The 15,269-nt window shown below is 39.4% G+C and overlaps 1 protein-coding gene across 1 annotated transcript in view; it reads left to right on the top strand.

Moving 5' to 3' along the window:
* Nucleotides 1–15,269, top strand: part of LOC137384976 (glycogen [starch] synthase, liver-like) — a 44,786-nt gene that overhangs the window by 25,148 nt on the left and 4,369 nt on the right. Inside the window, exons 8-12 of the mRNA XM_068059702.1 lie at nucleotides 3,278–3,384; nucleotides 6,922–6,981; nucleotides 7,596–7,674; nucleotides 8,714–8,827; nucleotides 13,393–13,519. Of these exons, the coding sequence (XP_067915803.1) occupies nucleotides 3,278–3,384; nucleotides 6,922–6,981; nucleotides 7,596–7,674; nucleotides 8,714–8,827; nucleotides 13,393–13,519 (487 nt within the window). The remainder of the gene's footprint in view (nucleotides 1–3,277; nucleotides 3,385–6,921; nucleotides 6,982–7,595; nucleotides 7,675–8,713; nucleotides 8,828–13,392; nucleotides 13,520–15,269) is intronic.

Below are 15,269 nucleotides of genomic sequence, written 5' to 3' on the forward strand. Positions count from 1 at the left end.
TTCAGTTTCTGGTCAATGTTAAGTCCCAGGATATTGATATTGAGGGATTCAGTGATTGTAATGCCATTTAACATTAAGGGGAAATGGTTAGATTCTCTCTTGTTTGAGATGGTCATTCCCGGGCACTTGTGTGGTGTGAATGTTACTAGCCATTTACTAGTCCAAGCCTGGATGTTTAATAAATGAAAAAGTTTATTTGTAGAGTCTAAATGTGAGGGTATCTTGTGCTTAATTCAAACTTTAGAACCTTTCCAAGGTGTATTATGTTGATGGGAAAGTTTAACACAAGGTACTTGTGTGGTTTTTATGGATTGAAGCTGTATTTAGTATAACTGAGATGGGGGTTAAATAGTAATATGAGTTACAAATTCACATTTGTCAAAGCTTCTCTGGCTCAATGGCAGAAGTCTTCCCTCGAAGTTGTTTGAGCGTCTTAGTCTCTGATAGTGGACTCGCACTGCCCTATGCATACTTGTGCAATAGTGTAACCTGGGGCTGTAACAACTGTAGCAGTTTGTGATCAGGGCTAGATATTAATATCTTTCACAAGTATCCTACTTCAATCTCTTCCCAAGGCACAAACTCTTGGCCTGATTCTAATAAATAAGCTGCTATATTTCAAGGTGAAGTAAATAAAAGGAACAGCAGTTTTAGGATAAGGGGTAGCAGATTTAAAACAGATGAGAAATTACTTCTCTCAAAGGGTCGTGAGTCTGTGGAATTCACTAGCCCAGAGTGCGGTGAATGCCGGGACATTGAGTAAATTTAAGGAGGAGATAGACAGATTTTTAATTAGTAATGGGTTAAAGGGTTACGGAGAATGGGCAGGAAACTGGAGTTGAGGCCGAGATGAGATCAGCCATGATTGTATTGACTGGCAGAGCAGGTTCGAGGGCTGAATTGCCTACTCCTGCTTCTAGTTCTTGCGTTCTTATGCTAAAAATGGACTAGTTCACAGCAAACCATACAAATTCTTCATGTGATGTGCACAGAAAAGGACATGCAGCAATGCTTAATATGATCTGGTTGGATCTGGCTGTGACAGGTCTGTTCAAACTGCAGCCCTCAAATTTAAGTGTGTGCAAATGCATTGAGGGATAAATGTTGAGCTTAGTGTAAGAAATCCAAGCCTTGGCCCAAATTGGACCCTTTTATGAATTTAGCTGCATCAATCTGTTAAGTGCTAATTTTACTGAGCCTGTAAATATTCCACACCCCTCCCATCAATCTCCCCCCCATGGTAACCGAGTGTTCTGACTAGTGAATCCTTTGGACTTCAATATGCTTATCTCTTAAGTGATATCTTTAGCATGTCGGTAAATAACCCCTATTCCTTCATAAGTTTTGGGTTGCAGTAGTAGTGAAAAAGTATACTGCCCAATTTTATAAAGCAGTGTGAAGTTTTGTGGGGAAAAGGGATAGTTCAACATCTTGAGCATTTGTTCACTTACGCACAGATTGTACCCATTTTGATGGGGTTTGTGCATACGCACATGTACAAGTGCGTGCATAAGTGTATACACGTACCCATACATCACACACATACTCTTTCTAATGTCTTATTAGAAAATGAAACTTCATTCATATCTTTACTTTGCTGTCATCAAATCTGATGTAAAATATCTTTGCTAAGTTCTTTTGTGAACATTGTTATGACCAGGTGAGAAAGATGTCTAGGGGTCCCTCTCAGCTTCACCTGGGTCTTGCTGCAACAGCGTTTTATTTTTAAACAGTGTTTTTAGCTCCCCTTGGTGAATCCTTGTTCACCACTTTCCAATTATAAGATAAAGAAATGAGCACAAACAGGCTTTCTTGGATTTAAAGAAGAAAGATTGAAATTTATTAAAACTTTAAACTCTAATTCGGTTAATGCCTATGGATACATGCTACACCCCATGCTAGCATGCATACGTGATACACACATGCACATAGAGAAAGAAAAGAGCAAAAGAAAAAATAGTGGAAAGGTTTGAGGCAATATCTGAAGAGTCGTTGCAGTTCTTCGAGCTCACTGTAGAGTCCTTGCTTGTAGGTAATTCTAGCTTTTCATTGGGGTCCAGTATTCTCCTTAAACCTTGTTCACTGTAGGAGACTTGTCTCTCTTGGGGTTCATGCGTCCTCAATGGATTCCAAAGCTGGTGACAAAGAGATGGGAGCAAACAGGAGGAGAGGAGGTCTGCTTCAGTCCAGGAGCCAAGAGCTTTCTGAATTCAAATTCTCCGTGGCAAGTTCAAAACACCTGCAGCAGCCAGTTAGTCATGTGACCAGCTCATCTAACCAGTCCCATCCCTTGTAATTTGTCTTGTCCTAACAGGCCTTGGAATGTCTCCTCTGCACGCAATACCTGGTGATCAAAGGTCCATTGTGGGTTAAATTGGAGCAGGGAATAGCCCCTTTGTCCTTTTCAAGTACTGTCTGTTAATAAGCAAAAATGTCTTTTCAGCCAGTCTGGTAACCCTTGTAATAGGCCTTCTCTTTTCAGCAACAATTTTGAAGTTTTAATGTCCTTGTGGCAAAATTAATGTGCCTCATGCTTGGCAAGTGGAGGGTCTGCATGCCAACATGCATAGTATGCACTCAAAATATGTGATTGAAAGGGTGCATGCCAGTATCGGCTTGGATCACTTGGTAGCACTCTTGCCTTTGAGATGGAGGGTTATAGTTCACAACCCAACTTCAGGACTTGAGTATCTAGGATGACCCTCCAGGGCAGTGCTGAGGGAGTGCTGCATTGTTCAAGGTGCTGACTTTCGGGTAAGGTGTTAAACAGAGGTGCTTTTTTGATGAGCAGGGAGTTTGCCCTGCATTCTGGTCAACATTCATTCAAGAGCAAAAAAAAAAAGATTGACTGCTCAGTTCATTTAACTACTGTGCACAGATTGGTTGCTATACTTGTGTACAAAATAGTGACTATGCTTCCAAAGTAACACATTGGCTATAAAGAAAGTCTTGTACCTCTCATACCACTTTACAACTAATTAAATACTTTTGAAGTATAGTCACTCTTGTAATATAGGAAATGTGGCAGCCAATTTGCAAACAGCAATCATATAATGATCAGATAATCAGTTTGAGTGATTTTTGGTTGAGGGATAAATGTTGACTCGGACACCAGGGAGATGTTCACTGATGGTATTAAACTATATCCAGTTTTTAAATGGATAATTAATGACTCCGAAGTAGCATGAAAACCATGCCATAGAAATATATATTTTTTTTGTCTGTTGGGGAACTCAGTTGGTTCATTTTACATATAATGTTTGTTTCTTTTTGTTAGGTTCACAACTGTGATGTAACAGTAGTGGTGTTTTTCATAATGCCAGCAAAAACACACAACTTTAATATTGAAACATTGAAGGGACAGGCAGTCAGAAAACAGCTATGGTAAATCAATCTTTTCTCTATTTATTTTGAATGTGTCGGTTGCATTTGAGATCTTAACACACAATCTTTTAGCATGGTGTCCCGTGAGTGATTTATCACTTAGTAGCTAGACCATTCTTTGAGAAATTGTGTGCAAAGTCCATTTGATTATTAAGACTATTATTGTGGTTATTTTTAACCAGTTTAAACAAAACTGGAATGGTTTTGATTTTATATTTATCCCATATTGGGGGAACAGAATGATGTACTAGGTTAGATACTTAGCCACTGGTTCAAAAGCAGCCCAGATTGATGGAATGAAAGTCTTCTATATCTGTCTGTAAGGATCCTATATAAAATGAGTTTGAGGCAGTCTGAATCCTGTTCTAGGGGTTATAGGCTTACACTGTGTAACTATCCTGATTTTGGCTCTAGTTGCCAATCTCTGCAGCCATCCTGTGGCCATGAATGAAAAATGGAGGGGGTGAGGTGTGTGAAATAAATGTCTTACTGATGCATTTGGGATGTTCTGAGGTTGGTGCTGAGGTACCTTGCTGAGGCTGCTTCTGGTTGTGCTGCATGGATCTGTTTTGAATGCTTGATGCTGATTATTCAGTATTTGCAATAGGAAGAGTTGTATTTCCCAGAAATAACATCCCTTAACCTGAGTGCAAATAAATGTTGTATGAGATTGCAGCCCAACTGGTTCTATTCTCCGAGTCACTAACTAACAATTGAAGAAAAGAATTCAAACAACTGGTCCCTTGCAGCCAATTGCCATCAATAAATCCTGAGCTGTAACGTTAACTAACCTGTAACCAGTGGGGGCGGTAGCATAGTGACAACATTACTGGGCTACTAATCCAGAGGCCTGGACTAATGCTGCGGGGACATGAGTTCAAATCCCACCACAATAGCTGGGGCAATGTAAAATTCAATTAATTAACAAAATCTGGAATAAAATGCTAGTAGGCTTGGTGCTTAAGCTCTTATTCCCTGGGTATGAGCTCCTTGAAAATACCACCTGCTGCTTTAAGAATGAATAGTGTTGTTAAACACAATAAGCTTGGATAGTTCACAAAAAGTGTTTATCAATCCTACCCCTCTTCCCCAATTGTAGGTCAGAAGACAAAGGTGGTCCATTTGGCTTGAGAACACCTCCTTTCTTCCTCCTCTCACTGGTTACATTTTAAACCACCCAGGCTCTGTTTTACCTTAAATGTGAAACAAAAATCATAATTCCTGAATTCTTCTATTGCAAAATGGTCAAAATTCTTGAAAATCACCAGTTACCCACTGACAGTGTCATGTTCAGCTGCTCGATGGTCTGGATACTATTTTGTGAAACTTTGTTCCACATAACAGCTTATATTTATATAGTGCCTTGAACATAAAACATCTCAAAATGCTTTACAGGAGCAACATAAAGCAAAATTTGACACTGAGCCAATAAGGAGATATTAGGGTAGATAGCCAAACATTTGGTTAGAGGGTAGGTTTTAAGGAGCATCTTAAACGAAGGAAGAGAAGTCGAGAGGTTTAGGGAGGAAATTCCACTGATTAGGGCCTAGGCACAGTCACGTGAGAATATCTAAAAGGCAAGTATCAACAAGATAGTAAAATGGATATGAATTGATTGGACACCAAATAACCAAAGAGGTTGAATAGAATGTTACAGTTTAGACTTTTTCCTGGAACTTTTGTCACGTGTTCCCAGCTAAAGACAGTTCCCATAAGCAGGTTGAATAGCCTATGAACTGAAACCTAACATGGGATCTGATGATTAAACTTTGTAACTACCCCACATTGCAATGTACAGTTCATTGGTGACCACATAGTGCATCATGTTTTCCTGTGGAAGTATTGTAGAGAGACCAATTGTGAAACTATTTGGTCTGATCCATTTACACAGCAGCACGATACTTAAATACAATTGATATCAGTCTTGAAGCAGTTTAGATCTATTTAGAGCTCATTTCATAGAAACAGATTTGTATCCTGGTCGACCTTCTAGTTGTGCTTTCTAGTTGCATTTCCTGTCTAGTTTGGGAGAATTCCCTCCTATTTATACAGTTCAGACTTGCAATTCAGAACTGTCCATCATCTATGATAAAAATCTCAATAGTAGGAATTACTGGACGGAATTCTAACGAATGGATGCTCACACATCAGCTGGGTTCTAAGTATATGTTAGTACCTTGATTCTAACAACCAAGTTAGAACCTGGAACAAAGCCTCTCTATATATTGATGTTTCCAGATCAATCAATTTGATCCAGTTCCATAAACAACCCATCTAGTGACATTCAAAACAACGGAAAACTTTCATTTTAACTCTAGCTATTTCAAAACTCTGAAATAAGTTACAGAAAATACCCTAGTTTGGCAGTTTGCTTCACTCTTGAAACTTAATACGTGGAATAAATCCTCCATGCAAGAGCTTATTGTGTACTTACTTTTTTCTAGAAAAACTCATCAATGTGTGAAGTTATTCCTAATTTCCATGCTTTGCTGCTAACTTCAATAGAGACTCCAGTGGACTCTTGGACAGAGATAATAAGATATATCCCTCCCTGCGCCTCAGCTGGTAAAATCGCCAGTGTGAAAATGAAAGCCCAGGTTCCAATGTTAATCTGTGTTAAAGTAGCTGATCTTGATCAGGGCAGCTGTTGAGGCACCACAATGCTCCTGGTCAAGAAAGGAAACAATGAGTAAAGGGTTCCTGTTCCTGCTTTACTATCCAATGACTCCTGCTATAAAGAATGATTGTGGATATTGGATGAGGGCGGGATCTCTTTTTTTTTTTTTGGTTGTAATTGCCCAATCTCCTATCCCCGGTTAAATAGCCTGTATACCCACTGACATTTCACATGAGTGATGTCTGTAGAAGATGATGGCCAGTGACCTCAATGTGAGTCTGGAAAAATTGTTTGAATAAAGTATTCTATCAAACTACTTCTCAGTTGGCAGATGTGTCAGAGTGACTAATTGATGGCTGAAATTTACAAATCACATGAATTGAGTGTTGAACTAAAAGGGACACGAGTACATTTTGTGAGGTTCCACTCTTAGTGCAGAACCTCACATGGGAATTTGGATCAGAGAATTAAATGTAGAAGACACTATTTGCAAATATCCAATTTTTCTGATCATTAATTCCTCTGAGCTTTATTCACTGATCTGCATTCCAGTCAAGTGAGACTGTGCACCAGACTGAAGCCTTTAATTTTCCCTATACCTTTACAATGGAAGTAACCATTGGACTCTTTTGATTTATTTTCTGTATTCTAATATAAAGCTGAGGCTGCTTTCAAGTGACATGTAGCTAGCACCAGTCCTATGACTAACATTAGTTAATGTTTCTTGCTGTAAGGTAATTTCCCTTGCAACTGCCTGATGAAAGGATTGTAGGGAGAAGTAAATTGGTGCTGAATGTTTCTGCAAGCCCTGGATATCGGTTTCTCTATTTTATCATACACTGGCAATGCAATTTCCAATGCTCACTGGTTCGCATTAAGTTTACATTCAGCTGCAAGACACTTCATTTTTTTTTTTGCAGGGATACTGCCCATTTAGTAAAGGAGAAATTTGGAAAGCGACTTTACGAATCTTTGTTAAAGTAAGTTACTCGGATGCTTCAGCGTAAAGTTAGAAAGGAGTATGTATATGTATTATCCATAGTCTTTGGTCGACTGTATGCTTTAACATTCGTGCTTTAGATGAAATGCCTTTTTGAAGCTGTGCAAATGAACAGTGTAAAACTGGGGCAAGTTGTATTGAGCCATTTTACATCTGCACAAACTGGTTGCCTAATTTACTTGCAGTCTGTGTCATTATCAGACTTGCAGAAGCTTATGTTATGTAGGGAAAACAGGGATTGGATGAAGTTGAGAGTTATGTGTACCTTTTAAGCACCTTGCGTGATATAGTTTTAAGTGATTATTTGTTCCTAAAGATTTTGTTCTGCAGTCAGTTTTCTGTGAAACTTGTAAAGGTGTATGATCCACTACTAAAAGGTGCTTTAATGGTTTGCAAAAAAACCTGACTAAACTTAGTGCATGGACATGATGGGATGAATGGCCTCATTCTGTACCATAAATACTTTCCTATATTTCTAATCAGTGGGTATTGGGTAACTTTGAGCTAAATTACAACAACCACCCAAACTGGCTTTGACCTATTCTATTTCTGTCATGATTTAATACTCTTACCAATTATCCTGTATGCTTGCAGAGGGGAAACTCCAGATATGAGCAAGTTCTTTGATCGTGATGACTTGACCATAATGAAAAGAGCCATTTATGCAACACAGGTACACTTGGGAGTGGAATACTCTTTACGTCTGCATGCAGATTGAACATTTATTTTTTTAATAAGTTATTCATTAGCTAAAGCATTTGGCATGTCCTTGGGTCATGAAAGGCATTGTATAAATGTGAGTCTTTTTATAATTTTGAAATTCTAAGGGAGGTGTCTCTCTTAATTGTACCTTTTTTGAGACCTGTTGAGTGAATGTATGGGTGCATGTTTGGCTATAATTTGAAGTCCAGGAGTTTCCACTGATCCATTGCAATGAATGCATGTGTGCTTTTTAAAAAAAAAATGTTTGAAAGTTACAGCTCATTTTTTTTCAACATTACAAAACACTAATCGTGTCAATAAATGTGACATGGCATAGGCCTGCACTTCAATCCATCATACCACTTGCACATTTTAAGTGTTTTTATTTAAATAAAGGTGCTCACACCCTGGTCTGCATGTTGCATAGGAACAGGGGTAAACCATTCAGCCCCTTGAACCTGTTCCACTGTTCAACTAGATCATGACTAATCTGTGCCTCAACTCCATTTATTCACCATTTATCTATATCCATTATGTAAAGGTATTAAACAAAAATCTGTTGACTGCCATCTTGATGGTTTCAACTGTGCTGGGGGAGGACTTTTTCTAAAAATGGCGAAATAAAATGTATAGATTATTATGTAGTATTTTGATCATCTTTCCCTAACTTGAAAATGGAAATATATTCATATATTTTTAATACAAATGAGCAGTGTTCCGGCTTCGAACCATTTGTTTGTTGATGCTAATGATTTTGAGTTGGTGCCTTTGTCAACGTGTCGCTTATATTCAGAATACTGATTCTGGTGAAATCCCTTTAATATCTTGGCGTGGTTTGTGGCAAGGATTCAGTTTGGTCCTTTTTAGATGTGATTTACATCTATTTTATTTCCTGAGGTTTTATTTTGATGTTCTAAAACAGCTTTTTGCCCACTCTGCAGCATTGAGTCATTGTTTAGAATTTCTGTTACTGCAGTCACTGATTACAGCTTTGTTCTTACTGACCTCAGCGCCAAACATTGCCTCCCGTGACCACGCACAACATGCTTGATGACAGCAATGACCCCATCCTCAACACCATCAGACGAATTGGGCTGTTCAACAATCGGGCTGACAGGGTCAAGGTATGCACTTTACCTTCTGTTCACAGGTGAGAACACATTGAATACAGACCCAGCCTTGGTGCTTATCAGCCATGTTTTTGTGCATTGTTGCGCTGTTATCTGTCTTCAAAATAAAATGGCATTCTCCAACAGCAGTAGATGATACTGCAGCCTGTATGATAGGAATGGCTGCTAATGTAAACCTACAGACTTCTAGATAGTGACCTGCTCTATTCACAGTGATCCAATATGGGTCACTTGGGGTTCCTACAGCTGCCTCTTTGGCTTTTGCCCGGCGTAAAAACTACTATTACCATGTTTGCTTGGGGGTTTGAGCACATCACAAAGCATTGAAGGAAAACACTATTTGGCCCAACAAGTCCTGCAAACTTTAGCTTTTCTAACAGGCACTGGTTAACAGTGTCATTTTTGGAAAAACATATGGCTGGAACTTGCTAGCCAACAACCCAAGTTTGAATTCCCTTTTTTATTTTCTAATCCCCTCCGGGAGTTGGACTGCTGATGGACCTGTTCCAGAAACTGCCCTTGCTGAGAGATATTACATTCCCTCTGTAAGGCACTGAGATGAAGGAGTTCATTTAGTTCAGGTTACTGTCTCCTTAGAAAAATGGGTGATTTGTGGAACTTATTTTTGCATGTATTATGAAAACATATTTAGGATTTTAAATCTTTTCTTAAACAGTATGCTGGATTGTGTGTGCGTGCAATAAGTCATGCATTGCAGTGAAGTTGTGAGGAGATTGATTGATTTCTCTTCGTTCAACCCCACCCTCCTTCCCGTCAACAGTTGACCTAGGCTCCCAAACCTGGCCTTTACATCCAGGGCAAGCTGACTGCTGCAAGTTTGTAGCCAACTGCCTGATTATCCCTATTTTCAGTTACATCAGTGAAATCAATTTTCCTGCAATATGGGAGCCAGCCCATAGGGTCACTGTGCATTCCTAAATCATAGAAATTTTGAATTTGCTGATGACACCCTCCCTGCTCATACACAGTCCACACCAGTGCCCCCTTGATTTTTTTTCTAAATAATTCAGTATCTGTTGTCGGCCTTCATTTGAGTTCTACCTCTGTTATTTATTCGACTTGAATGGTGCTGTAAAATTTCTCTGTCCCACGAATAGTCAAAAAAAATTTTGTGTTTGCATTTGCTGCTATTCTTTGAAGCAAGCCAGTTGATGTCCACAGAAGATGCTTCCTGGTCTCAGAAACACTGAAACCATTGTATTTGTGCACTGTTTTCCTCAACTGTACTTATCCCTGTCCCTAATGTGTCAGCTGTGGATGGGTTGGTAGCACTTTCGCCTCTGAATTGGAAGGTTGTGGGTTCAGGTCCCACTCCAGACAATTTCACAAAATTTAGTCCAATACTCCAGTACAGTACTGAGGAAATGCTGCACTGTCAAAGGTACTGTCTTTCAGTTGAGATGTTAAAGCAAGATATCTGCTCCCTCAAGTGGACATGAAAGTTCCCATGGCACTATTAGAAGAAGGGCTGAGGAGTTTGCGTGTCCTAGCAAATATTTATCTCTCAACCAAAGTCATTATAACATTCCTGTGTGTAATTTGGCTGTTATGTTTCTCCACATTACTATTATGACTACACTGCAGAAGTACTTCATTGGCTACAATGCACTTTGGGGCATCATGAGATCATGAAAGGTGCTTTAGAAATCCTACTCTTTTTGTTTTATTTATCAACTGAATAATTAAGCATTGATTGGGCAGGAAATCACTTTTGTGTATCTCTGGTTGGGGGAACATTTTCTTCTCTGCGGCCATGCTTGAGACTGGTTAGTTTTGTACTTGTGCTCGTGCTCACTGTCCATTTTAAAAACTTTAATCTAGCAGATATTGCAAACTCACTTTAATGTGTGATGTTATGTCATGTCCCCTCCATGGTCATACAATTATTCTCTGCTGAAGTTGCTTGCATACCCATGCTTCTGGACTGTAAAATGTACTAGCATACTCCTGGCCCTTTTATCTTTCCCTCCTTCACTTTCTGGGATGGGCCTAGCCTGCCCTATGAACCACCTCTGAGTAGAAATCTCCTGGCAGAGGTTGGGGAACACCAGTGTGAGGAGCTGCAAGGACTGATTCCACTAATGGTGTGGTGATGTGGTAATGCACTATACAACTGTGTGTGAGGCAATGCATGATCTAGGCTTTTCACTGCCAGACTGTAAGTGATTCAATTTTGTTGGTTATAAGTTGTATAAGAATTTTTTGTTTTTGTTTCTGAAATGTTGCTGACACTTGGAAGGCCATTAATGCCCTAAGGTGCAGTGGTGGTGGGCTTTCTTGAATGACCAGAGACCTTTGTATTGACAGTAAGGAATTCCAGCAATGATAAAGAAATGGTGATGTATGTCCAAGTCAAAAGGTGTGTGACTTCAAGGTGAAACATTACTGCTCTTCACAATGGTAGAGGTTACAGAGGAGGGAGGTGTGTTGAAGTAATCATGCTGAGTTGCTTCTCTGCATCCTGTCAATTGTATATACTGTAGCCAGAGTGTGCTGGTGGTGGAGAGCCTGAATATTGGAAGGAACACTAATCAAGCTCTGCAATAGAAAGTAATATTTTCTTTCTGAAGTGTCGTAAAAGGAGTTGCCTCATCACATATATAAAGTTTTGCATCCCAGATTGTTTGCCCTTTCAGAAAGCATTAATTACTTTTCAGCATAGTTGAAATCTGAAGTCAGTGATATGCTGGGGATTTTAACCTGGTATGTTGAATGTTAAACTGCTTACACTTGACCAAGCTTACTGTCTACTATTATTCCTCAATCATTGCTTTACACACCATATTCATTAATGCACTGTGATGATCTTAGCTTTGCTGATTGGACAAGTATCATTAGAGTTGGGTCAATATAACTAATGTACAGTGGTATGAAAATCAGTCTGTGAAGTGCCTAATGGAGGGGAAAAGATATATTTGGAAAACTTGAAGTCGAAACTAAATGAGGTTGATTGGAATCTTAATGAGGTGAAATGTGAATATTGTATAGATCAGTAATTATTTTAATGAAAGTGAACTGTATTGTTTTAAGGAGTGCAGATGGCTGAAGTGTTAATTTATCGTTCATCCAACCATGGTTCTGCAGGACAGGTACAATTAAACATTGTAGTCTTTCATTTAGATTAGAATTAGGTGCTGCATTAGGGAATAGAAATTTACAGCTATTGATTTGTGTCCTGCCTTCACTGAGCTTTATGAAGTTAATCATGTAGTATTTCTGATGAGCTCAAACAATTTCACATGATTGTAAATTGCACAAAGGAAAATTTGACCCCCTGTTCATAATTTAAATTCTTTAAATATGCACTGATCCATATTAACTGCTTTCTAAATCTTAGTCCAGCAGTACGAATGTCTGCACCCTACTTGGTGTCATTAATTAGTTCTGGGTTTTATACAGGGCATTAAAGCTACAGCTACTGTATGTAGCTGTCAATCTTTGATCACTAACAATTAATATTGCATCTGTCAATCTAGAAAACTAGCAAATCTAATTCTTATGAAAAAGTGAACTGCTCAAAAACAACGCTGAATCTTGGCCTTCCCCGCCACATGAATACATGAAAAGGGATATAGGAGAGTTTTTTAAAAGTTGTCTCATAGAATCCTATTCATTGGATATACCATTTTGGGGACCAGGACTAAACCATACCTGTAACTGTGACTCTCAGACCATCATCTCATCTTAAAAACTTCTCTGCCTCAAATGCATGCATAGCCAACAGAGGAAGAAAGCAACTTTTGGCACCGAACGGCTGGCCTGCCTTCCGACCCTGCCTTCCGACAGATCAATTGGAATTGCATGTTGTCAGTATCTCATGGGGGAAGTGAAATGCTGCATTGACACCTGGGTTCAAACACTAATCGTATGATTTGTGGTGCATGTAAGCAGTTGATACCAGCTGGCTATGACTTAGTCTTTTGGGTCCCAAAGGGAAATGTGCAGAAACATGCTTATCTTCCAAGTAAGTTTTAAGTGGTGTCATGGAGGTCCAAGCATGATATACATTGAAGTTACAACACAGAAACTTGGCCTGACAATGTTTACCCTCCAAGTGAGGAAGAAGTTCTAACCATATTTACCCATTCTGTTCCCATACCCCTTTTATCTCCTTTTTTTCCTCATCCATTTATCCAACCTAATCTTGAATGTTGACAGTTTCTGCCTCAAACTCTAATCCTTGAAGTGAATTCCACAGCCTCATAACACTCCCTGTGCACAGAAGTTTCTCTCACTCTCAGTTCAAAATCTCTTGCATTTAATTCTGTGCCTATAGCCCCTCAGTCTAGACCCCACTATAGTAGTTGACCCCAAGTGATGTGAAGCTAGAGGTCTTTCACTGCTTCCCTCCAGAGTTAGGACCAGGACCCAACTGGTAGAGTAATGCAACATTAGGATTGCTATGACACTGAAGTTGCAGTATAAATGTACCTTAATCCTGAGTACCATTTGAGGCTATTTTCAGAAATGCTTTCTGAATAGCAATATCTTCAACAAATATTTGCTTTTTAAAATCCTATCACTTTTTAATTTTCTAGATTGTTTTCCATCCTGAGTTTCTCTCCTCCACAAGCCCACTTTTGCCTATGGATTATGAAGAGTTTGTTCGAGGCTGTCACCTTGGTGTTTTCCCATCCTACTATGAACCTTGGGGATACACTCCTGGTAAGTGTCATCTTTGTGTCCCTTTTTTGTACAAACTGCTTGAAAGGCTTTTGTTTTCCAAAGATTGTAAAAGCCTGTGGGAATGAGCTGTACAGGAAGAAGGTCTTTAAGCAGCCAATTCACTGGGAGGCAAGTAGACTTCACATTGTGTAAACAGAAAGAACTTGCATTTAACATAGTGCTTTTCATGACCTTAGGTGTCCCAAAGCATTTTACAGCCATTGAAGTACTTTTGACGTGCAATCGCTGTTGGAATGTAGGAAGGCCAGGCCAATGGTAGGACAGTCAGTGAGGACAGTATTCATGTTAGAAGTTACTCCTGGGAAGGGTGCTGGGGTAAGGGAAGAGAGAACTCTGTGCCATGAATTGCCAATTTACCTTAGAACCGCCCTTCCAAGGCTGGAGGTTAGGATTCTGCTTAAAGTGCATTTGTTCTTTGTTCCAGAGTATAATGGTGCTTTATATCCACAGGAAGGGACTATTGGTGAAAGCCTCTTCTGCTTCACTGCCTGCTTGAACTGGGTAGAGGTGCAGGGTGCCCAGTTGCCCCTCTAAATTGTATCCGGGTCCTATTTATGTCATTGGACTCCATTTTTGTATTGAAGCTTATTACCTGATTCAGACAGGCTACCATCAGGGCTACCCTGTGGAAGGCTCCTGTTAATATGGCAGTGGAGCATTTAGTGGTGCACAGCTATTATCACTCCGACCACCTTGTTGCCCCTGAACTCAATGATGCCAGGAACAAAAAATGCAATTTTCCCAGATCCAATCAGGATTAGTTCATTTTTATGATGCATGGATGTATGAGGGCATTCTATCATTTGATGTAAAATCCTACAAGGTAAGCAATATTACTATTCTTTGGATAAATTTTCTCATCCTAGAATCTTTCATCCCACAACCCATGGATAACGTTGTGGAAGATGTGAATATAGTTATCCTTGTAATCAGCTAATGGATGATGAGCCTTATCAAGATTTTTTTTTAAAGTAACTAAAATTAAAGGCCAGTTATCCCATCAAAGCTTAACTACTAGTACTCTAACTCACCCAGCACCCAACTGCATTTTGAACTCCCTAATGTATTTTGATTCTACCATTTTAAGTAGATTATTCCAAATTTTCATTTTTTTCACTTTTTTTTGTTCTATCTGTATTGACTTTATTTTCCCATTTATACTTGTGTTGTCTGGCTCGATTGGTGTTACTTTCACCTGGTTTGAGAAGCTAGCAAATAAGGCTAGGGTAGTTACAAATCAAAGGTTAGCCCATATTTAGGAAGTGTAAAAACCCTACACAATGGGACCCCATCTTAACTTGTTGATGGAGACAGGGTGTCAGAAGCTACATTTCTCAGGGGTTTAAGTTGTTCATATTTCCTAGAACAAAGTGAAGATTTAAAGTTCAAAAATCTCTCCATGAGTAATTACAGAGACGGAGTTAAAGAGGTGAGAGCCACAAGACTGCAGGTGGCCTCGTTTAGTTGGGCAGTTGTAACCAGAAGTTTAGGAGAGTTTGTTCTGTCTTTGTTACCCATATGAGAAATTGATATTGCTATCTGGGACATCCCACATGTACCACAAGGCTATGGAGACAGATGATGCAGGGGGTGTCTGTTGGTTTGTTGATCTGTGTGCTTGCTGACAGTCAGTTGGCTTTTGGACAAGCAGGTTGACGTTTGGAGCAGCTGGACTCGGGAGCAAAGAGGCCATCGGGAACTGTTTTGAGTAAGGCCTGTGCTCAAGCTG

This window comes from Heterodontus francisci, chromosome 27 (assembly GCF_036365525.1).
Source record: "Heterodontus francisci isolate sHetFra1 chromosome 27, sHetFra1.hap1, whole genome shotgun sequence".
In the NCBI taxonomy this organism is placed as follows: domain Eukaryota; kingdom Metazoa; phylum Chordata; class Chondrichthyes; order Heterodontiformes; family Heterodontidae; genus Heterodontus; species Heterodontus francisci.